This window comes from Equus przewalskii, chromosome X (genome assembly GCF_037783145.1).
Source record: "Equus przewalskii isolate Varuska chromosome X, EquPr2, whole genome shotgun sequence".
In the NCBI taxonomy this organism is placed as follows: domain Eukaryota; kingdom Metazoa; phylum Chordata; class Mammalia; order Perissodactyla; family Equidae; genus Equus; species Equus przewalskii.
In genome coordinates this window covers 38,631,411-38,656,424 of record NC_091863.1, presented here as the reverse complement: position 1 = coordinate 38,656,424, position 25,014 = coordinate 38,631,411, and the positions used below count along the sequence as shown (strand labels likewise).

Sequence of the window (25,014 nt, the reverse complement as noted above, 5' to 3'; positions counted from 1 at the left end):
GCACCTGCTTAGCCCCATAGAAAGAAGGCCTGTCCACCTGCTTGTCAGGGTAGGCCAGCTACCTCTGGCCCGTGTGAACACGAGGAGGCAGTAAAAGGAAGCTGCAACCACTCTAACCGACCTATGGGGCCTCCTCCAGTGTCTTATGCACAGTGAGTCCCCAGTGTGTCTTCAGTTGATCTAAATATTTGGCAGGTAGAGACTATGCTTCATTTCCTAATGAGTAGATTGGAATCATTTGTGAACAGCACATAAATTGCACAACTATTATAACATCATGGATTCTTTAAAGGCTTGAAATAAATGTCTTAAAAGCTAACTAAATAGGAGCCCTTTGTAATAATATCTCTAGGAGTAGTTTCCCAAGACGCCCCTTGTTAATCTGGCCACTCTGGGGTGACGGTTTCTCTATAAGACTTCATGCCTCATCTATGAAACAAAGGACACTTATAACTTCAGTGACAGATGATATTTTCAAAATCCCACATGCTCTTCTGCAATGTGACTTTGTTACTCCTCCATCAAGTGGTGAACTCTAATTTTCCCTCCTCTTGAATCAGGGATGGCTTGTGACCGTTTCCACCAACAGAATATGGCAGAAGCAATGCTATGAGAATTGCGAGGCTGGGTCATAAAACGGAACACAGCTTTCACTTTGTTTGCTGAAACATGTGCATGTAGAACCCCGTGACTGAGGCCTATAAAAAGTCTGCCTATGCTGAGCTTGTCATGCTGTGAAGGAGCCAAACCACATGGAGAGGCCATGTGCAGTCTTTACGTGATCCCAGCCCAGGTGACAGACATTAGTGAATAAACCTTCAGATGATTCCAAGTCTCCAGTTGCTGAGTCACCCCCAAACTTCAAGTCTTGCCAGATGATGCCCTAGACATTGTAGAGCAGAGACAAGCCAACCCCACTGTGCCCTGTCTGAATTCCTGACCCATAAGAATCCATGACTATGATAACACAGTTGCCTGAAGCTGCTAAGTTTGGGGGCAGCAGTAACTGGAAAAACAATTTATGCAGCAACAGTAACTGGGAAAACCCCTAAAGGACTGCTTTAAACTTTAAGTAAGATAAATGTGTGTACGAAAGTGCTCTGTACATTGTGCTCTTTATTGATTCTCATAATTGAAAGCAAGAATGGTAGACTGCTGCTGTCTAAAATGGAAGGGGAAAGGAAGTGTGGGAAGAGTGGAGCAAGGAGAGTAGGGGGAGCTGAGTGGGGCAGGATGATGAAATACAGCAGGAGTGGGAGGCAGGCTTGTGCTCCCATTTATCCTTAGGGGTTGTTATTCCTTTGACTTACTATACGAAATCTGAATATCTTTTGAAAGCAGTGCCAAGAGGATCTCCTTTAATATTGAATATGGGGTATGAGGCAATGAAGAATCAAAGATTACTCTAAGAATTTTGGCTTGAAACACTGAAAAAACAGAGTTACAACAGGAAGGATGGATCTGCCATTAGTTAAACATGGAAAACTACAGGTGGAACTAGTTTGAGAAGATGTTCAGTAGTTCAGTTTAGGGAATTTTAAGTCTGTGACGTCTATTGGACATCCAAGTGGAAATGTTGAATTGGTGGTTGTATATTTGAGTCTGGAGTTTAGTAAAGAAAGTATTGCTCTCCAGAGCCCAGTTAGTCCAACATTTACATTTCAAGGAGAAATAGGGGCCTGTCTGAACATGTGACTATTCCTTCTTTCAGTATCATTAATGACTCAGAAGTGTATCATGATATATTGTTAAGTGAAAAAAGCAAGTTTAGAATGTTCCATTTATATTTACCTACAAATACATGTGTGTGTATAAGACATATACTATATAGTTAATGTTCTGTAGTCTGATTATTTTTGTTTGTATGATAAGCCATAATTCATCTATAATTTTAAAAACATACATGCACATACATGGTAAATACATCATTAACCACTTGTATGTCATACAACGTATAACGCATGCTTCCTCTCAACCAAACATGAAGCATTGTTTTCCTTCCATTAGAACTTCATTGTAATAGAAACTAATTTAAATATACAAATGAAAACCTAAAAACAAAACCTACCTGAAGTTTGTTTATTATTGACTAGCATCAAAATCACCCAGATCTACCTAAAAACATGTAACGAGGTTAACATCATCTTTACTTGTTGAACTTACTTTTGAAAAATTCCTTGAGGTAGTGAACAGACTCTTCTAAGCAGCTGTAACTGAGAGTGTGAGCTGGCTCCATAATTCTCCGTACCCCTCCCCTCAATCACCACAGATAGGCACAACACTGCACTAAACCAAGAGACAAGAGAACTGCAGAGAGGACAATGAAACAGGGAAAAACCTAGTCTGAAAGCCAGAACAAAGACTCCTGATAGGATCTGCTCCACGTACTGTTGTATCTTTTTTTCCCCTTTTCAATTATTATAGCATGAATAGAGTAATTCTAGCACCCAAGCATCAGGTCAATTAATTTATATTCATCCAAAATTACTTCTCTAAGTCCATTAGGAAATGAAATTCTGAAGCATTTCGACAATCCTGTGGATTAGGTAATAAATAAAAAGCAAGTGTGTACTTTAGTTTATTAGTATCTATGTTTCTCTAGTTGACTGATTAATCTGTCTGTAGGCAGTAAGGCAAGTCAGTCAAATACAAACAATAAAAACATTACTATTGTGACGGACTGAAGGTGGTGAGAAATCCTTTGCCAGTCCTTCTGTTGAGAGGTAGGGTCTACTTCCTCCCCCTTCAGTCTGGGAGCTCTCTGTGACCGCTCTAATAAAAATACGGTGGAAGTAATACTGTGCCAGTTTCTGAGCCCCCAGGCCTTGAGACTAGCAGCTCCCACTTCCTATCTCTTGGAAAACTCACTTGTGGAGCCCGGAGGTGCCAGGTAAGAAGCCAGACTACCCTACTCAGAGACCACGTGGAGAGGTCCTAAGACTATATGGGAATCTGGGCAATGCAGATCATAGCATCAACTACAGGGTTACAGTGATGAATAAAATCAATAAGGTTTCTGCGCTCATGTAGCTTTGAGTCTGTAATGCCACTATCAAAGAGTAGCAGAGAAATGCCATGTGTTCACCAAATCGTGTTTCATTTTCCATCTAGGCACACAGCAAGACTATATTCCCCAGCCTCCTGTGCAGTTACGTGGGCCATGGAAGTGAGTTCTGGCTAATGGCATATGGGTGGATAAGCCACTTCAAAGCCTAGCCCTCCCCTCCCAGCATCTATCTGCACAACCCTCCACACATTGTCTTTACTTTTCCTGCTGCCTGGATTTAGAGGTTTGGGGGTGGAGGAGGGAGTGGGAAAGGAGCTGGCAGATAGAGGGGCCACTCATAAAAAGAGCCTGAGTCCCTGAACGACTAGGTGGGGCACAGGTAACCCACATCCCAAATCCACATTGGACAGAGACATGTGCAAGAAATAAAACCTTCATTGTGTTAAGATGTTAAGACTTTTGGGGATGTTTGTTATAGCAATTGGCCTATCTTGACTAATACATAAGGGTAAAGAATTATTTCCCAATATTTTCATATATGTTTTACATTAAATCACTATTGTATTACATTAGATTCATTCTTAAATTTCTCTAAGAGATTTATATTTTAGAATATTTTCTCCAGAGAAAGGAGATTTCCATCAGTAGAAAATAACTAACCAATTAGGTTTTAATTTTACCAAAACTAACATGGAGGAGCCAACTCAAAATAATGTATTAAAAGATGTGTTCTTATATTCCGATACTTTTCATATGCTATTATGAACTGCTATAACATTATTAAAAATCTTTAGCGTAATATTAAGGAATGTCATCATGCTTTTAAGGCACACTGATTTACAATTTTTAAAATTTGGAAGGCAGGAAGAATTTTTACACTGAATAATTCTTAATATTTCTTCTTTATATGAAAGTAATACATGATCACTGAAGATATTAGTTTTAAGTCTAAAAGCAACCATTGCAAGGGTTTGTTATGAAACATTTACATTTGCTTAGATCTGGCAGTTATATCAGAAGAAAACACTTTTATTTTTGGCTTTTGTGAATAAAGCTACTATCTTTTAATTTCAAAAACTGTTTAAATAAATATTCTCAATAGTGTAAATAACCAAATTATTACCAGGCACCTCCTTAGCTTCTAGGACTTTTGTAATCTATGAAGAAAACAAAAACAAAAACATACAGGAAGTTATAAAACTAACCAATAAAAAAGGAACATAAGTGGTGTTTTATTATATAGTGTGAGAAAAAAGTATATTTGGACAGAGTGAAGCATAAAGTAGAGACATTAGCATCTCAGTTCAAGGTAGGAAAAGTTAAAAAGTCACCTTTTTAGACTTGTGAAAAGGGGGATTTTAAAAAATGAAATTGAGGTTTCTTGGTGATTCAAGAACTATGTTTTCCTCATAGCAGCCTGATTCATGAGGGACTCATAGAATCAAGGTGGCTGGAGTTAGGGTATGGCGAGTGTCTACCACTTTCAAAGAAGAGGCTGCTCAACAAATGGGGCTGGGACATCTGGAGATCCACATGCAAAAAAGAATGAAGCTGGATCCCTAATACCTCACATCATATACAAAAATTAACTCAAACTGATCAAAGACCCAAATGTAAGAGATAAAACTATACAATTCTTAGAAGAAAACAGGTATAAAACTTCATGATCTTGGTTTAGGCAATGATTTTTCAGATATGACACCAAAAGGACAAGCAACTGAAGAAAAAACCAGATAAACTGAACATCAAAATTAAAAACTTTTGCACCTCAAACGACACCACCCAAAAAGTGAAAAGAAAACCCACAGAATGGGAGACTATATTTGCAAATCATGTATCTGATAAGAGACATATCCAGAATACGTAAAGAACTTTTACGACTCAACAATAAAAAGACAAATAGCCCAATTTTAAAAATGGGCAAAAGATCTGAATAATTTCTTCAAAGAAGATATATAGAGGAGGTATGCATGGATGCACTATATAAAAATGGGACATTCTGGAACTGCTGGTCAGGGGACTTTGTCACCCTGTTCACTAAAGGGTCAGATTTTTAGCAGCCAAGGGCATCTGTCCCAAAGTGAATGTGATGGAACATAAAGAAGTAAACTGAGACAATTCACTTCGGCTATTTGAACAGCAGTGTTTCATAGGAAGAGAAAAAAAGATCAATCTTGTCTTTTCTGACCACATAAAGGCTTCTTCTCTTTGTAATAAAGCACAAAAGCTCTCTTCCAAAAAGGATATACAAATGGCTAATAAGCACATGAAGAAAAGATGCTCCACATCATTAGCCATCAGGCAAATGCAAATAAAAACCACAATAAGATACACTGCATACCCACTAGGATGGCCATAATCAAAAAGACAGACAATAACAAGTGTTATCGGTGAGGACATGGAGGAAATGGAACTCTCATACATTGCTGGTAGGAATGTAAAATGTTGGAGATGCTGTGGAAAATGGTTTGACAATTCCTCAAAATGTTAAAGATATAGTTACCATATGACCCAGAAATTCTACTTCTAGGTATATACACAAGAGAAAGGAAAACATGTGGCCACTCAAAAACTTGTACAAGAATATTCAAAGCAGCATTATTCATAATAGCCAAAACATAGAAGCAACTCAAACATCCATCAACTGATGAACAGATTAACAAAATGTGGTATATCCATAGAGTGGGATATTATTTGGCCATAAAAAGTAATGAAATATTGATACATACTACAACATGGATGAGCCCTGAAAACATTATGCTGAGTAAAAGAAGCCAGACTCCAAAGGGCACACATTGTATGATTCTGTTTATATGAAATATCCAGAATAAGCAAATCCATAGAGACAGAAAGTAGATTAGTGGTTCTTATGGACTGAATTGTGTCCTCCCCAAATTCATTTGCTGAAGTTTTAACTCCTAGTGTGGTTGTGTATTTGGAGATGGGGCCTATAATAAGGAGATAAAAATGTTTAAGTGAGGTCATAAGGGTGGGGACCTAATCCGATACGGTTGGTGTCCTTATAAGGAGAGGAAGAAACACCAGAGATCTCCCTTTCTGCGTGCACACAGAGGAAAGGCCACGTGAGGAGACGGAGAGAAGGTGGCTGTCTATAAGCCAGGAAGACTTCACTGGACACTAACCCTGATGGCAACTTGATCTTGGACTTCTAGCCTTCAGACTGTGAGAAAATAAACTTCTGCTGTTTAAGCCACCCAGTCTGTGGTATTTTGTTATGGCAGCCGGAGCAGACTAACACAGTGATTACCAGGGGGTGGGGAAAAGGGAAAATGAGGAGTAACTGCTAACAGATGCAGGGTTTCTTTTAGGGGTAATGAAAATATTCTGGAATTACACAGTGGTGATAGTTGCATAACTCTGTGCATACACTAAAAACCAGTGTACAATTTAAAAGGGTGAATTTTATGGTATGTAAAATCTATCTTGATAAAAATATTTATATCAATTATACCTCAATTTAAAAAAACTAAAAAAAAAAAAAAAGAGAGCTGCACATTTATAAAAGCCCATGGTTGGTCATATGACAAACTTGGAACTTGACCTGACTGAGGAACTTAGTGAAATCCCCCCTACATCCCACTTTCCTATTTTGATTTATAAAATCACTTGTTAGGTGTAATGTATGTTTACTTACTCTAAACTCTTTCAATCGAGTGCTTGAGAAAGTAAAAAAAAATCTTTTTACTTTTAGTATAGGAAAGGCAAGTGGTGAAAATGGAAGGTTCAGCCTTCCTATTTGCAGTTATTCCCTAATCTTCCTTGTTTTTATGCTCTTCCCTTCCTAGCCTCATCTCTGTTTTTCTTACTTGCATCTTTTGGTTCTTCACTAATTTTCTTTCCTAACACCCACTCATTTTCCTCTTTGCTTCCTTTGTCGTCTTCTCCTTCTTAAAATGTGAATTAACATTGTTTTATTAACATTATTGAGGTAAAAATGACATACATTAAACTGCATGTATTTTAAATGTACAAATTAGTAAGTTCTGACACACACGTATATATACATCTGTGCAAACAGCACTACAACCGAGACAATGAATATATCCATTACCTCCAAAAGTTTCTGTGTGCCCTCCACTGTCCCCTTCCAAAAACCACTGATCTGCTGTCACTAAAGATTGCAGATAGTCCTTGCTTGCACAGTGGCATGGTCCTGTAAAAATGACTGTGCAAGCTGAAACTGTGAAAAGCAATCTTTATAATCAATGGGGAAAATTACAATTGTTCAGTGACCTTTAAAATTTTTGTCAAAACATTAAAACTCTCACTGTTGGCTACAAATATATAGGGAAGTAAAAATAGTAAAATCAGTATGTATTTAACACACTATAATTTAAAGCACTGAGAATTTAAACTTATTTTTCTGTAAAATCTTATCAAGAGTACAGTGCGTGACTCCTTCTTTTCATCACATAACTTATGATACAGAGCAAGCATCTTTTCTATGCCTTGGCAAACTGTCATACTCCTTTCTAAATTTGGATTAGTTTTCAACATTTTGTCCCTTGTGCTTTCAACATTGTAAAATATTTCTGAAAGTTCCTTTAATGTGCAGTTTTTTGCTGGCATCATTTTCTCTGGGACATCTTCATTCTTGTCATCACAATCACTTTCTTTCTTTATGTCCATAAGTTCGCTTTCACTAAGTTCCTCTGGCTAAATATCTAGAGCCTCTCAGACAACAACAGTATCCACATTCCCATGGTCAGCTACTTATTCTATAACTACATTTAGTTTGATTCAAATTTCTCTTCCAGTATTATCACTTTTTATTTCTTTAAATGTTTGGTAGAATTCTCCAGTGAAATCATCTGGGCCTGGAGGTACTTTTAGAGAGAGTTTTTAATTACAAATTCAATTTCATTAATAGTTATGGGGCTATTCAAGCCATGTATTTCACACTGGGTGAGTTGTGGTAATTTGTTCAGGTAACTCTCAGGAAGGCAGGAAAAAGAAAACAGAGAAATGAGAGAGAGAACACACACACAAAATAAAATGGCAGACTTAAGTCCTAATATATCAATAATTACATTAAATGTAAATGGTCTAAAGCCATTAATACAGAGTGGATTAAAGAACATGATCCAAATATATGCTGTTTACAAAAACAAACTTAAAATATAGATATATAAATCAAAAGTGAAATAATGGAGAAAGATATACAAGCAAACATTACTCAAAAGAAAGCACGAGTGACTATATTAATATCAGATTAGACTTCATAGCAAAGAAAATTACCAGAGATGGAGAGGAACATTATATAATGACAAAAGGATGGATCCACCAAGAAGACATAGCAATCATAAATGTATGTGAATCAAACAACACTCCTGCAAAATATGTGAAACAAAAACTGATTGAAATGAAAGGAGAAATAGACAACTCCCCAATTACAGTTGGAGACTTCAACCATACAGAAAATCATCAAGGATATAGAAGAACTCAACACCATCAAATTGACATTTATAGAATACTCCACCCAACAGCAGCAGCATATGCATTATTTTCAAGCACCCATGGAACACGAACCATGAAAGACCATATCCTGGGCCATACAATAAACCTCAACAAATTTAAACAAATTGAAATTATACAGTGTGTGTTCTCTAATTACAATGGAATCAAAACTAGAAATCAGTAACAGAACGACAAGAAATTATTCAAATACTTGGAAACTAAAAATCACATTCTTTCTTTTGCTGAGGAAGAGTAGCCCTGAGCTAACATCAGTGCCAATTTTCCTCCACTTTTTTTTTTTTATGTGTGGGTCACCACCACAGCATGGCTGATGAGTGGTGTAGGTCCACACCTAGGATCTGAAGCTATAAACCCGGGCCGCTGAAGCGGAGTGTGCCAAACTTAACCACTACACCATGGGGCCAGCCCAAAATCACACTTCTAAATAAAAGAAGTCTTGAGGGAAAAAAATATATCAAAGTGAATGAAAATGAAAATACAACACATTAAAACACACCTAAAGCAGTGCTGAGAGGTAAATTTATAACACTCAATGCTTACACTGGAAAAGAGGAAAAGTCAATAAGCTAAGCTCCCAACTCAAGAAACTAGAAAAAGAAGAACAAAATAAACCCAAAGAAAGTAGGACTGATATAACAGAGATAAGAGCAGAAATAAATACAAAATAATGAAACAAAAAGATGGTTCTGTGAAATGGTCAGTAAAATTGACCAACCTGTAGTAAGAAAAAATGTAGGGAAAAATTGCCAATATCAGGAATGAAAGAAGGGATATGATTGTTTCACTTGCTCCAAGTGTGTTCATAATTGCTCAATCAAGCACTTTTATGATGGCTGCTTTTAAATTTTTGTTAGATAATTCAAATATCTCTGTTGTCTTGGTGCTACAATCTATTGATTGTCTATGATCAAGTTGAGATCCTCCTGGTTCTTGATGTGAGTGATTTTTTTTTAATGACACCTGGACCATTTTGGATATTATGCTATGAGACTCTGGATCTTCTTTAAACCTTCTGTTTTGGCTGGCTTCCTCTGACACTGCTCTAGCTGGAGATCAGGTTGGGGGAGGGGATATCACTTCATCACTGCCAGGTGTTTGTAGAAGTCCTTGTTTACCATTTGGCCTCTGTCGACATGGGTCGACAAGGGTCCCAAGGGTAGGGACTCTGTTACTGCTGGGTCAGGTTCTGGCTCCCCATTAGGCCTCCACTGATACCTTCCTTGCTGGGATTGGTAAGAGTGCCTTACTACCGCTCCCTATGTGGCTTCCACTCACAACACGGGGAGAGGAGGTGTCCTCATTACTGTTGGGCAGTGGTGAAAGTCCTGACTTTCTACTAAGTCTCCTCTGACATCACCCTAGATGGGGGGAGAAATTACTGCTGCCAGGTTGAGGTGGAAGTCTAGGTTCCCCACTGTTACTATTACAGTAGATAAAAATACTGACAGTAAGGACATGAAAATGCCTGACTTGTGTCCATTCGTGATGCTGTTCTAATTTTTAGGAGGCAAGAGATGGTGTCAATGATGATAAGCTAGTGAGGCTGAGGACGTATGTTGGGCAAGACTGTGGAGCTTTCCTTAACAGAGCACAGACAGTCTCTCTGTGGGTGGGACAGCCTGGGCTTGGGTTTTAGAAGTGATTCAATAAGCATTTCTGGAGCATGACTAGGAGCGAAGAACCTGGTGCTAGGGGCAGAGAATTCAAGGATGTGATCTCTGCCCTTTAAGAACCTATTATGTACTAGAAAGAGAAAGATGTACAATGAGATGTACAATTTCTCACAGTAACCAGCAGGTCCCACCAGCTCTTTTATCTGGTGCTATTCCTTCCTTCCTTTCTTCCTTCATTCACTCAAACTTATGCCAAGCATTTTATTTCATGCCAGCCTTTGTGCAAAGCACTGGGAACACAAAGACCAGTAAGAAAAAATGGCTTCCAAAACCAGTCATTACTCGTGAGGAACTGAACTTACTACTACTTCCGGCAGAAAAGTCCTCTCCCCTTTCCACAAAACAAAAGTCCTCTCCTACTTAAACTTTCTTCTCAAGTCTTTGCAAATGAAGGCCACGTGCTTACAGTCAACCCAATTATTCCAGTTATCCCCTTCACTTTGGGTTTATGCATTTTACAAACTCTGTATGTTTTGGCCCTCTATAGAGGCTATCACTATGAGGTCCCGATTATAATGAAGCAAATTCTCATGGAGTTATGTATTAATAGAGTTATTATGGGGTTATATAATTAATGCTCTATTTCTCTTCAAAGACTAATAGATGCTACTGATTGTTGAGTTAGACCTGGAAATCCTGGTCTCCAAAATCTTATCATAACTTCAGACTGGACTTCAAACAGTTTTATTCTGTGAATGGGCACATATTATATCCCTATATAAATGAGCTTGACTTTAACTACTGATCTATCCTAGCCTGGTATAATCTGCCATTGGTCTGAATGAACCGGTGAACATGATGTGTGACTTTGTATTCTAAACATATAATTAGCTACTCAAAGTCTCTCCCCAAGCAGCACAAAGATAACTATAAGAGCATTCATTCCCTAAGCCAGAGGCACAAGCATGCAAATACCTGAGGGAAGGCTGTGGAAGAGTCTCTGGACTGGCTGGTACCTGGACTCCCTTTTCCCATTCTTCCTTCCATGTATCCGCAAAGAGGTAATAGCTGTCAGGATTAATGTGGTGAGAATCTGGAAGTTTCATGGCACTGATGAGGTCCTTCCGGAATACCTGGGAAGACATTACACACATCTTGAGAAGACCATCACTATGGAACTAACACCATTTAATGTTCTTTTAAAAAGACCATCCCCACCCACTCTATGCTTCAACAAGAGAAACATCTCTAACTTCCTAAACAGCCAGATCAACTTGTTTGGAAAGGGTTTGAAGTGCTGACAAGGAAGCCAGCTTGTTCTGGATTTAATAAAGAGTAAAGAGGATATTCCTGAATTATTTTCTTGGGCTCCTTGAATTTAAATCAATACAGGTTACTCTAAAACAGTTTGTATAAAACAAATAATCTTTAAAACTCTCAAATTAAGAAAAAAGTATCCTCTGATAACTTATATCTGTTTATTTAGTCATTACCTTAGTTTTTATCTACTTAGAAATAACTTTAGGCTTACAGAAAAGTTACAAAAAGAGTACAGAGTTCCCACATACCCTTCACATAGCTTCCTCTAATGTTAACATCTTACATAACCAGAGTACAAATATCTAAACCAGGAAATTAACATTGCTGCAATACTATTAATTAATCTACAGACCTTATTAAAATTTTACTAATTTTCCCCCTAATGTCCTTCTGTTCAATCCAGGATCCCACATTGCAATTAGTTGTCATGTCTCCTTAGTATCCCCCAATTTGTGACAGTTTCTCAGTATTTTCTTGTCTTTCAAGCCTTGACACTTTCGAAGAGTATGGGTCATGTATTTTATAGAATGTCCCTATAATCTGGGTTTGTCTGACGTTTTCTCATGATTAGATTGAGGTTATTCGTTTTTTGGCAAGAATACCACAGAAATGATGCTGTGCCTTTTTCATTCCATTATATCAGGGACACATGATGCCAATATCTTATTAGTGGTGATGTTAAACTTGATCACTTGGTTAAGTAGGTTTTTCTGTTTTTCTCCACTTAGGTTACTATATTTTCCTTTGTAATTAATAAATATCTTAGAGGAGATACTTTGAGGTTATAAAAATATCCTGTTTCTCTTCAAACTGTCATTGACTAATTTTAGCATCCACTGGTGGATATCTTGCCTGCAACAATTATTACTGTGGTGTTCTAATGGTGATTTTCTATTTCCCTCTGTCCTTCAACATTTATTAATTGGAATTCCTCTGAAAGAAAGATCTGTCCCTTCTCCCCCATTTTCTTATTTATTGAATTATTTATTTATATCATTAGAGACTCATGAGTATCTATTCTATTCTTTGGGTTATAATTTAGTATTATTATTTATTTGTTGCTCAGATTTTCCACCTTTGGCCACCGGGAGTTCTTTCAGGTTGGCCAGTGCTCTTTCGACATGTCCCATCTTTTTTAAAGCATTTCCTTAATTTCCTACATTACAACATGCCCCAGGCATGTTTACATCCTCTAACTGGTTATAAAAGCTGTTAATTTTAGATGTTAACTTCATATTCTGCTACCTTACTGAATTCTTTTATTGCTTCAGTTTCATCATTGATTTTCCAAATATACTATCATATCATCTACAGAGTTTTGCATCTTTTCTACCTAGTCTTATGTCTCTAATTGGTTTTTCTTGTTCCATTGCATTGGCTAATACCTCTATTAATATTTGGAATAGTAACAGGGATAGTGGGTATAACTGCCTTCTTCCTGAAATTAGTGGAAATGCCTTTAGTGTTTCCCATTAAATAAGAGACTAGGTCGAGGACTATGGTGTACATATTTCATAATGTTAAGAAAGTATCTTACAGTTCCTATTTTCTTAAATGCTTCATAATGCCTGGGTATTGAATTTTGTTAAAGGCTTCTTTAGCATATATGGAAATAATAATTTTTCCTTAGACATATTAATATGCTGTATGATAATACTGGATTTCTTAATAATGAAACAAACTTGCATTTCTGGAATGAATGTGACTTGGTCATGATATATTACTTCCTTAATATGGTATGATATTATTTTCTAATATTTTAATATTTTTGTATCATACTCATGAGTGTTATTAATCTGCAGTTTTATTTCTTCTGATTGTATTGTCTTTGTCTTTTAGGTTTAGGCAACAGTGTTATGCATGCTTCATAAAAGGAATTAGAACATTTTCCTTCCATTACAATGCTCTAGAATAATCAGAATTATTGAGACTATCTGGTCCTTATGAAACCATCTGGACTTGGTGCTTTTTTTTGTGGGGTAGTTCCTTAATAATTTTCTCTATTTCTTCTTTGGAAATTGATCTCTTTAAGCTTTCTACCTCTAATGGGGTCAATTTTGGTAATCTGTATTTCCACAGAGAATTATCTATCTTATCCAGGTTTTCAAATTTATTTGTACAGAGGCTTGCAAAGTATAGGCAGTTCCACTTTGCACAACAATGTGAGACCATAAAAATGATGGTGCATGTGGAAACTGTGAAAAGCAATCAATAGCTTAAGGAAAAAATTATGATTTTTCTATGATCTTTGAACATTTTGGTCAAAATATTGGAAACTCTCTTACTGTTGGCTATAAATGTATAGAGAAATGAAATAAATAGAACTAGTGTTTATTTAGTATACTGTAATTAAACTTTAGAGACATTGAGAATTAAAGTTTTTTTTTGTAGAAAAACTTATCAAGAGTAGGTGGAACACTGGGGCTGGCCTGGTGGTGCAACAGTTAAGTTTGCACGTTCCGCTTTGGCAGCCCGGGGTTTGCTGGTTCAGATGCCGGGTGCAGACATGACACCGCTTGGCAAGCCATGCTGTGGCAGGCGTCCCACATAAAGTAGAGGAAGATGGGCACGAATGTTAGCTCAGGGCCGGTCTTCCTCAGCAAAAAGAGGAGGATTGGTGGCAGATGTTAGCTCAGGGCTAATCTTACTCAAAAAAATAAAAATTAAAAAATAAAAATTAAAAAAAAAAGATTAGGTTGAACAATGCTTGCCTCTTTTTTCTCATATAACTTAACAGGCAAACATCTGAGATGGAATGTTTTCATTATCATTACTTTTTTTTTTCTCTCCAAAGCCCCAGTACATAGTTGTATATCCCAGTTGTAAGTCATTCCAGTTCTTCTATGTGGGATGCCACCACAGCATGGCTTGATGAGTGGTGTATAGGTCCATGCCCAGGATATGAACTGGCGAACCCCAGGCTGCTGAAGTGGAGTGTGTGAACTTAACCACTCAGGCATGGGGCTGGCCCCCATTATCATTATTTTAAAAAAATCTATAATTTCAGTTTGTATTTCCTCTTTTCACTCAAGAGTTGTTTAATAGATGATTTTAAAATTTCCGTAGGGATCTATTTTTGTTAGTAATTTCTGAGTTTATTGCACTGTGATCAGTCTTGTTTATAGTACTTCTACTTAACAGAAATTACTGATGTTTTCTTTGTGACTTAATATTTGATCATATTTTGTGCATGTACCACATGCATTTGAGAAGGTGTGTTCTCTATTATCTCTAATAACAAGGTGTAGAGTTTGATATATATTCATCAGATGTACCTTACGGCTTATGTTGTTTAGATCTTCTAACATCTCACTTATTTTTTTGTTCACTTAATCTGATACTGAGACATGTGCTTCAAAGACTCCTATGATTAGTGTGTTTATGTCTCCTTGCATCTCCTATAGTTTTTGTTCCATAAAGGTGGTTGCTGTGTTATTGAGTGTATGAATATTCGTAAGTACCATATCTTCATGGTGAATTATAGCTTTTAGCATTAAAAAGTCTCCTTCTTTGTTTGGGGGGCTTGATTTCTACTTTACCTGATATCAGGATCACTACTCCTGACACTTTTGTTTCTGTTTTCCTGGTATACTTTTGTCCATCTCTTTATTTTCAGCCTTTCTGAATAGGTGTTTTTGGTATACTCTTGTACACAGCATATAGTTGGGTCTTGTTTTTTGAGCCCCCAATTTTTTTTTAACAGATGTCAAGTCCCTTCATATTTATTGGCACGACTTATATTTGGTCTCAACTGTCATATTTTATAACTACATGAATGATGTTATATTTCCTATGTTTCTTTCTCTATCACATGCATACTTTTCGCTCTTTTAATTATATATATTTTTCATATTTAAGAAGGTTTGTAGTTTTATTTTAGTTGCTATCTTTGTACTTAGATCTTTTAAAAACGTCCTTAGTCTCATTTTCTTTTTTAACCTTTTACTATCTGATTTACCAGTTTTTAATTTCTCTCAGTGAACTCCTCAGGGGTGAGAAGGATAAGAATGACATGTTTACTGTGGTAGCCAAGAGGCTTCGCTGTGCAAGCCTTAACCCTACCCCCGGCAAGGAAGCCCTAACTGCGTGGAAAGCTCAAAGGCCAGAGGTAGGGGATAATGATATGGGTACAGCTACAACTTGGACTTGTGGAAACAAAGAGATTCCCCATAATCCATTTTCTACACCCTAAGCACAATTAGGTACTGACAATACGGGGACAGGGATCCATCTAAAATTTGATGTACTGTTATCCTCTGGTTGAAAGGGTGCCTGGGGGACTAAGGGGCACAGAACTGTGCTCACCAGCCTGGAAACATGACTTACATTGCTGTGGCAGCCTAAGCTTTGTGATTCTGCCTTTTCAACAACAGAAAAAAAGTATGCCCTGAGTTCTTAAGCTAACCTGGCAATGATTTCAGAGATGAAGGCCCAGTTAACTAATGTCTAAGCAACGAGGGAATACATTTTCACATAAAAGCATACATATATTGGTCTATACCTCACCTACTAATTTCTAATTCCGAAAAAAAAAAAAAATCAACCACTTGTAGACTGAAGATAAATGTGTCCACATTTCTGGAAAATCAAAGAAAGAGATGCTATTTAAGCAAACGTTTTAGCCTTTAATGCTAATAAAGGTTCCCTGAAGACAAACACTACCCAAGTTATGTGTAACATGAAAGGAGGCAGCATAGAGCATGATCCAATAAAGCAAGGAATTCTCAGCTGGTGAAGTTCTGTTTAAACTGACATTTCACAGAGAATAGAACTGAACTATCACACAATCAAATGATGCCATTTAAATGAATAAGGACTCATTCCATTTGCTACTTTGCAGGGACAACTCTGCAAATGCCTGTTGGTTTCACTCAGGGGAGATTTATAATTAATAATGGGACCTGAGCACAGTAGAGAAGGAAACCAACCTTAAATATGCTGGTGGCCAAGTGGCAACAAAATGATTTTCCTACCAAGAATCCTAGCCAATTAAAGTTAATTGGGTGCTGTGCAGTGAGAAAGCCAAGTCTACAGAAAACAAAAACTGGTGATTTATTACATAATACTTTGTATAAGAGGGTAAGAGAGGATCACAGACACATCCATTTAACATGTTTTGCACAGAGCTCAGTGTTCTGGGTGGCTAGAGGCAGAAACTAAATCACCATTTTGCTGAACACTCTGATCCATTTCTATAAATTACTAGAGTGCCTTTAATGAGCGAGTGGTTAAGTGGCAGTGGCAATTTACAATTGTGCTAAACTACTGTCTTCAGGAAAGACAGTGCTGTGGGAAACCCTACCTTAGATCTGGAAAGAATACTAGAGTCAAACATTTTTCAATCTCCTGAAATATTTTATTATTCTCCATGTGATACATTTCACAAAATAAATCAAATGATTGCAAAATCACGCTTTTGGCTTAATACCACTACACCATCTAATCACATAGCATAAGTCATATCTTAATACTTGGTATAACTGCTTATGAAAATCTGTTCTGTATAGTTCCCTAAGTAGCTTGGAAACATATTGTAGTGGGTTGAATGGAGGCCCTCCCAAAAGATATGCCCATGTCTTAATTTCTTGGACCTGTGAATGTTCCCAGATTTGGAAAAGGTATCTTTGCAGACGTAAATAATTTAAGGATTCTGAGATGAAGAGATCATCCTGGAATATCCGGGTAGGCCCTAAATCCAATAAGTGTCTTTACAAGAGAAAGGCAGAGGGAGATTTGATACAGAAGAGGAGGAGTCAGTGTGACCATGGAGGCAGAGATTGGAGTGATCGACTCTTGATCCACAAGTCAACAAACGCTGAGAGCCACCAGAACCTGAAAGAGGCAAAGAACAGAATCTCCCCTTAAAGTTTCCGGAGGTAGCACAGCCTGGCCAATTTTGGACTTCTGGCCTCCAGAACTGTGAGAAAATAAATTCCTCTTGTTTTAAGCCACTTAGTTTGTGGCAATTTCTTACAGCAGCCCTAGGAAACAAATACACATATTTACCAAACAGAAGAGTAACTTGAAGACTCTAGACAAAGAGATATAAAAGCCAAGGCCAATGAAATCTGGCCCTTGTCCATGGCTTCAGAAAGACCAAATCTCCAGGGAACAGGCACTCTGTGAAGTCTAGGAAATCTTGGACTGCAGGAACACTAATCAACTCATACCTATTTTTCTTAAGCAAATGAAGGCTAAATCCAATGACTATTATAATTTTCCCTTTCGCCTTTAGAGAAAAATAGCAGACTTTACATGATAAGCCTGATTTCAATTTTACAAGCTAGCCAGATTAAATAGCATCAGATCCAAGGTTTCTAAAGAAGCATTTTTACTCAAGGCAGAGTGCAAGAGTCTGCCTTATCTTGCTGTAGAAGTCAAACATCTCAGGCATGAGGCAGAACATAAAATGTTGAAGAGGGGTTAGGAATGTAAGTTCAGTACTCAGGCAGATATCTGCAAAGTGATATGAAATATATTTACCAGACTGGTCTCATGAATCTGCTTCTGAAAAGAAAAGGCATTTTTTTTTTAGGTTTTTAAATCAAATACAGGCAAACAAAATAGCTATAGCATTTCCTGGGTTGAGGTGTGAGTTTTATACACATATAGTGGCACATACATACACACATATATTTGTATATATTTTCATAAAGAAACAAAATGATAAACCATAAACTTTTCCAAAAAATGGTTAACTCTGCGGAGGGGGGAGAAAATACGGAGAAGAGAGAGACAAAAGCTGGATCTCTCTGTATTTCATTTCATAGTTTGATGTTTGAACCAGGAAAATATTTTACATAGTTAAAAATGAAATTAAAGGGGCTGGCCCCGTGGCCAAGTGGTTAAGTTCCCGCACTCCGCTGCAGGTGGCCCAGTGTTTTGTTGGTTCGAATCCTGGGTGCGGACATGGCACTGCTCATCAAACCACGCTGAAGCAGCGTCCCACATGCCACAACTAGAAGGACCCACAACGAAGAACATACAACTATGTACCGGGGGGCTTTGGGGATAAAAAGGAAAAAAAATGAAATTAAAAATCTTTAGAGAAAGGAATATGGGTCCAGGGACAGACTACCTGGATTGGTCCGCTGATTTCACCACTTACTAGTTTGGAGCAAGTTATCTAAATTCTCTGTGTCTCAGTTTCTCATCTGTAAAATAAGGATAACAACACCACCTCATAGGGTTTGTAAGGATTAAATGGGTGAATTTATGTAAAGGGCTTGGCATGGTATTAGGATCATGGCAATTGCTAAACAAATTCCACTGCAGTTATTTTATTATCATTATTGTCTCAACCATATACTGCTTTCTGCTTTTAAAAGTACGGCTGAGTTTTGCTACCTAGTCCATAAAGTAATTGTTAATGGGGTAAAGGAACCGTGAGTTCATGCTCAACTAAAATGTGCATGGTTTGGCTCCCAAAGACAGGGTTCTGAGGCAAGAGCCCCATCAAGAACTTTAACCAACATTCTATAGGCCACGAGGTAATGCAGAAACTTCACAAAATAAAACACGGTCGTTTGTTGCTAAAGTAAAGATTCTGAATGAGGGATTTGGATGTTGACACTGACCTAGGTAATGAAGTTGAGAAGTTTTACAAATTCTTAATTGTGTGCCTATTTTATATGCACTACTAGTCTCCCCAAAAGATCCTGAAACAAAAAGGCTTTGTACTTACCAGATATCTGCTCATTTATGGTCAAAGAGGGGATTCACAGGCTAACATACAGCCCAGAAGCTATGCCAAGTCCAACAGTGCATGCACATCTTGGCCTCTCAGATGCTTGCAGAAACAAAGGAGGCCTCACTATGAATTCAATTAGAATATCAATGCTTAACCTGCCAGAGCCACAAAATGAAAATGCCCTTCATGGACAGCTCTGGCTTTTACTGCTCTCATTAACATCTCTCAGTGGGCAATTTCTTAAAGCACAGTTAGTCTGAACATTTTTGTGATATTTTTTAGACGAAAAGCCAAAACATTTACTTCCTGTATGACACAAAGGGGAGCACTGTCTGGCCCATGTAAATGAAGCAAAGAGACTGACCAGTTTTGATTCATAAGCGCTTAAATCTGAAACTATACATAACTGACCACAAACAGATGCGTCACCCCCAAAAGCACAAAACAACAGCTGCAAATATGGTAACTACATTTAATCAAATGGAACTAACTGTAAGCAATTTTCTTAGAATTATACAATCTTAAGGCAAGAAAAGATGTTTGGGTTATCTAGATGAATCAGCCACTTAAAGCAGAGAAAACCTAGCATAGAATATAAATTTGTTCTTATATGATAACAAAGGTACCTAGTATTGTCAAGACATTGTGTCCCACATTGATTTTTCCAACGAAGCAAAGCTTATTCAATTTCTAAGTTTAAAACTTTAAAGACCATGTGAATATTTTTAAGTAGTTTAAAATAATTCTCAGGTTTCTTATAAAGAATAAACAGGACATTTTTGATGGGTATGGGCTAACATAAACTGGTACATCAATTATCATAAAGCCATGTACTTTGGGGTTACTTAGGTAGGTTTGATTATTCCCCCTACCCTGTACCAAACAGAGGTGTATGCATCTTGGTAATGGAGGAGGGGGAGCAACTGAGTCCGACTTGAAGATCTGGGCAATTTTCACACAAGAGATGACATCTGAGGTTTGCTTTGTAAATTTCTCTTCCATCCCTCAATGTCCCTTTCTGTGCAGTGTGCATTTTCAAGTTTAGCGCTTTTTATCTGCTGTGGGTTGGAAACCAAATAGTGAAGATTGTTAGAAATACATGTAAAATGATGTAAACAGGCTCTATTTGAGGGTATTGCAGTGTTCTCTCCTGAGTTAAAATACATGACCTTTCACTCTGCTGCTATGAAAGTCTCAGACATAATAAATGAGACTCTGGGCCTATAGATGATATGCAGTCAATCCTTTAAAACAGGTTGATATGGGGGCTGGCCCAGTGGCGTAGTGGTTCAGTTCACACGCTCTGCTTCGGTGGCCCAGGGTTCGCGGGTTTGGATCCTGGGCACGGACCTACACACTGCACATCAAGCCATGCTGTGGTGGCGTCCCATATATAAAGTAGAGGATGACTGACACAGATGTTAGCTCAGCAACAATCTTCCTCAAGCAAAGAGAGGAAGATTGGCAAGAGATGCTAGCTCAGGGCCAATCTTCCCCCCCACACAAAGACAGGTTGATATGTTTTATAGACAAGTCAGACTAATATTAGGCGAAAACACTCAGGCTTTTGAGAAAGAATGGAAGACTTTTTAATATATTCAAATTGATCATCCAATACTATGTGCTTTTTCTAGGGTAATTAGCTTTTTAAAAACATCTTTAAGAGCATGGGCCCTTTGGAGAAACAGATGAAGGCTACTAGCTCAGAAAAAAAATACATGTAAAAACATACCCTTAAAAGTCTGTATACAATTTTCAGAAGGTACCAAAGCCCCTGAATCATATGTAGGATTCACACACCCCTAGGAAACTTCTCTAGAGGATAAATCAGGGGGAAGCATGCACAGGAACCTTACCGAAGCACTAAACATCAAAGAAAATAAGTATCTATTAATGCAGCCAATTAAGCCCTAGCAAAAACAATCATTTATATTGCATTTCAATGACTAACTCCCAGGAGAAACATAAAATTTCATCTGTAGAGAGTCAGAAAAAAGAAACTCCCATCCTTACAAGAAAAAGGCAGGACAGGCAGTAAATTAATGATTTTTTTGTGAACTCATTAGAGAAATGAGTCACAGCACAAACGGCCAACTCAAAGGGAGACACAGGATGGGAGCATTTGCTTACCTGGGGCAGAAGCCACAGTAGGAACATTAAACTAGAAATTGTGATGAATCGTTGGGGGCCAAGTGGGGACCACTATGAGAATATGAAGTTCCTGGGGGCTATAATCATGGAGGGGGTCCCACCCTCTTATAAGTTTTTTCTCCAGACCCAACTAGGCTCTCATAGGGAAGATGGGGGAAAACCTGGAGAAAGCTCCCCCAGTGGTGCTATCTGGGCCCTTGGTGCTCAGTGCGCTGGCTCCCTTACTGAATAAAAGGCTTCTTCTGCAGGGGAAGGATATCAAGAGCGGCACTGGTATAATCTCACCAGTGTTGGGGGAAGGGGAAAAGCGCCTTAATCTATAGGAGGGAGAACCTCAAGGACACAGAATGAGAACACCAGAGGATCCTTGCTGCAGGCAGATAGAAGAATAGGGGCAGGGGCAAAAAAGCTCTACCCTTGAAGTCCACCTCCCCTATCCCATTCCCAGACACAGGACCACTACACACTCCAAAGACTGGGACATAATCAGATTAGAGAACAGTGCCCCTCCCCCATACCCTACCATCATGCTAAAGCCTCCAGTGATAACAGTGGCTTACAGCTGGGAGAGCTGCAAAAGCTAGAATCTCTCTGAGGACAAGCACAAAGGGGAGACTCTAAGCCAAGAGAGGAGACAAAAATAAGGTCACAGAGGAATTCAAAGTCTCTGGTGCCCCTAGCAATGACAAATTTCAAACACCCTCATACACTGCTGGTGGGAGTGTAAAATGATGAAGCCCCTTTAGAAAATAGTCTGACATTTCCTCAAATGGCTAAATAGAGTTATCATATGACCCAGCAATTCCATACCTAGGTGTATACTCAAGACGACTGAAAGCATATGTCCACCTAAAAACTTCTACATGAATGTTCATTGCAGCATTATTTATGGTACTCCAAAAATGGAGACAATTCAAATGTCCATCAGCTAACGAATGGATAAACAAAATGTGATATATCCATACAATGGAATACCATTTGGTCATAAAATGAAATGAAGTACTGATACATGCGACACCACAGATGAACCTTAAAAATATTATGCTAAGTGAAAGAAGCCAGACACAAAAGGCCATATAGTGTATTGTTCCATTTATATGAAATGTCCAGAATAGGCAAATCCACAGAGACAGAAGTCAGATTAGTGGTTGCCAGGGGCTGGGATTAGGGGGTTTGGGGAGTAACTGCTAATGGGCAGGGGGCTTCTTTCTGGGTGATGAAAATGTTCTAAATTTAAATCGTAGTAGTGGTTACACAACTCTGAATATACTAAAACCCATTGAATTATACACTTTAAATACATAAACTATACGGTGTGAGAATTATATTTCAAAAAAGATGTTAAAATTTTTTTACAAAACGGTGATTGTTGTGGTATCAATGGACATCACCTGAGAGGCCCTGACATCTATTCCCACCCAACAATACCAAGGTGACCCTCCTCCTCAATGTGGTATTGGCAGAGACTGTATATGGAGCCTGGAGCGTGTCACCTCTGGCCATCAGTAACATGGTACTCCTTACCACCACCACGCCCCCTGCTATCAGTGGAGGCAACAAGGTGGGGATTTCCACTCCCACTAAGTAGTAATGAGACACCCCATCCCCTTTCCAGAGAGATAACAGAACTGTCTTCCTAGAGACATAACAGAACTAGAATGGGGAGCATAAGAATTCTGCAACTGGTGGTAAAGAGTCAGCGCCCCTCTTCCCCACTGGCCTGGTTATTATGGAGGCCTACTAAAACAGATTTAAATAAGACTTAGTGTCTGATAACATAATACCAAAAAAGTCCAGGATACAACAGAAAATCACTCATCATATTAAGAAACGAGAATGAGAAAAGACAATCAATAGACAAAAACATCAAGAGGATACTGATGTTGGAATTATCTGAAAAGGATTTTTAAAGCAGCCATCATAAAAATGCTTCAGCAAGAAATTACAAACACTTTTTTTTTTAAAGATTTTTTATTTTTTTCCTTTTTCTCCCCAAAGCCCCCCGGTACATAGTTGTATATTCTTCGTTGTGGGTCCTTCTAGTTGTGGCATGTGGGACGCTGCCTCAGCGTGGTTTAATGAGCAGTGCCATGTCCGCGCCCAGGATTTGAACCAATGAAACACTGGGCCGCCTGCAGTGGAGCGCACGAACTTAACCACTCGGCCACGGGGCCAGCCCCCGAAATTACAAACACTTTTGAAACAAATAAATTGACAGTTTTAGCAAGAAATAGAGGATATAAAGAATAACCAAATGCAAAATTTGAAATGGAATAATGCAATAACTGAAATAACAAACTCATGGGATAGGCTCAACAGAAGAATGGAATTAGCAGAACAAAGAAGCAGTGAACAAGAGAAGTTACCCAATCTGACCAACAGAAAGAATATATACTGAAAAAAAAATGAAGAGGGACCTGTGGGAAAATCACAAAAGATCTAACATTCATGCAATTGAAGTCTCAAAAGAAGGAGAAAAAAGGTGGAGTTAAAAAAACAGTTGAATAATGGCTGAACATTTCCCAAGTTTGGCAGAAGACATAAACCTAGATTTAAGAAGCTGATCAGAGAGGTGTCAAGATGGCAGTATAGGCGGACTCTGAACTCACCTTCTGCAACGAACACAACCAATTTACAACTACTCTGGGAACAATTACCCCTGAGAGAGAACTGAAAACTGGATAAAAAGAACCCTGTAACAAGAGACAAGGAAGGGCACTACACAATAATAAAGGGAACAATCCAACAAGAGGATTTAACACTTGTAAATATCTATGCACCCAACATAGGAGCACCTAAATATATAAAGCAATTATTAACAGACACAAAAGGAGAAACAGACAGTAACACAATAATAGTAGGGGACTTTAATACTCCACTTACTTCAATGGATAGATCATCCAAACAGAAGATCAATAAGCAAACATTAGCCTTAAACGACCAGATGGACTTAGTAGATATATACAGAACATTCAACACAAAAACCACAGAACACACATTCTTTTCAAATGTACATGGAACATTCTCCACAATTGACCACATATTAGGCCACAAAACAAGTCTCAATAAATTTAAGAAGATTAAAATAATACCAAGCATCTTTTCTGACCACAAAGGTTTGAAACTAGAAATCAACTACACGAAGAAAATCAGAAAAGCCACAAATATATTGAGATTAAACAAATGCTGCTGAACAACAATTGGGTCAATGAAGAAATCAAGGGAGAAATCAAAAAATACCTGGAGACAAATTAAAATGAAAATACAACATGGCAAAATTTATGGGATACAGCAAAAGCAGTTCTAAGAGGGAAGTTTATAGCAATTCAGGCCTACCTCAACAAACAAGAATCTCAAATAATCTAATAGTGCATCTAAAGGAGCTGGAAAAAGAACAAAGCCCAAAATCAGTAGAAGGAAGGAAATAATAAAAATCAGAGCAGAAATAAATGAAATAGAGACTAAAAAAACAACAGAAAAAAAAATCAATGAAACCAAGAGCTGGTTCTGTGAAAAGGTAAACAAAATTGACAAACCTTTAGCTGGACTCACCAAGAAAAAAAGAGAGAAGGCTCAAATAAAATCAGAAATGAAAGAGGAGAAATTACAATGGATTTCTCAGAAATACAAAAGATTTAAGAGAATACTATGAAAAGCTATACACCAACAATTGGATAATCTAGACAAAATGGATAAATTCTTAGAATGATACAATCTTCCAAAACTGAATCAAG

At 37.9% G+C, this 25,014-nt stretch overlaps 1 protein-coding gene across 15 annotated transcripts in view; it reads right to left on the bottom strand.

Moving 5' to 3' along the window:
- The window catches only part of JADE3 (jade family PHD finger 3), a 128,596-nt gene that overhangs the window by 33,781 nt on the left and 69,801 nt on the right, over window positions 1-25,014 (bottom strand). For all 15 annotated transcript variants that reach the window (XR_011536290.1, XR_011536289.1, XR_011536291.1 and 12 more), the window contains one exon: window positions 11,095-11,252. Coding sequence is in view for 11 of the 15 variants with exons in the window: in XM_070606451.1 (XP_070462552.1) it covers window positions 11,095-11,252 (158 nt within the window). In the remaining 4 variants the exon portion in view is untranslated. The remainder of the gene's footprint in view (window positions 1-11,094; window positions 11,253-25,014) is intronic.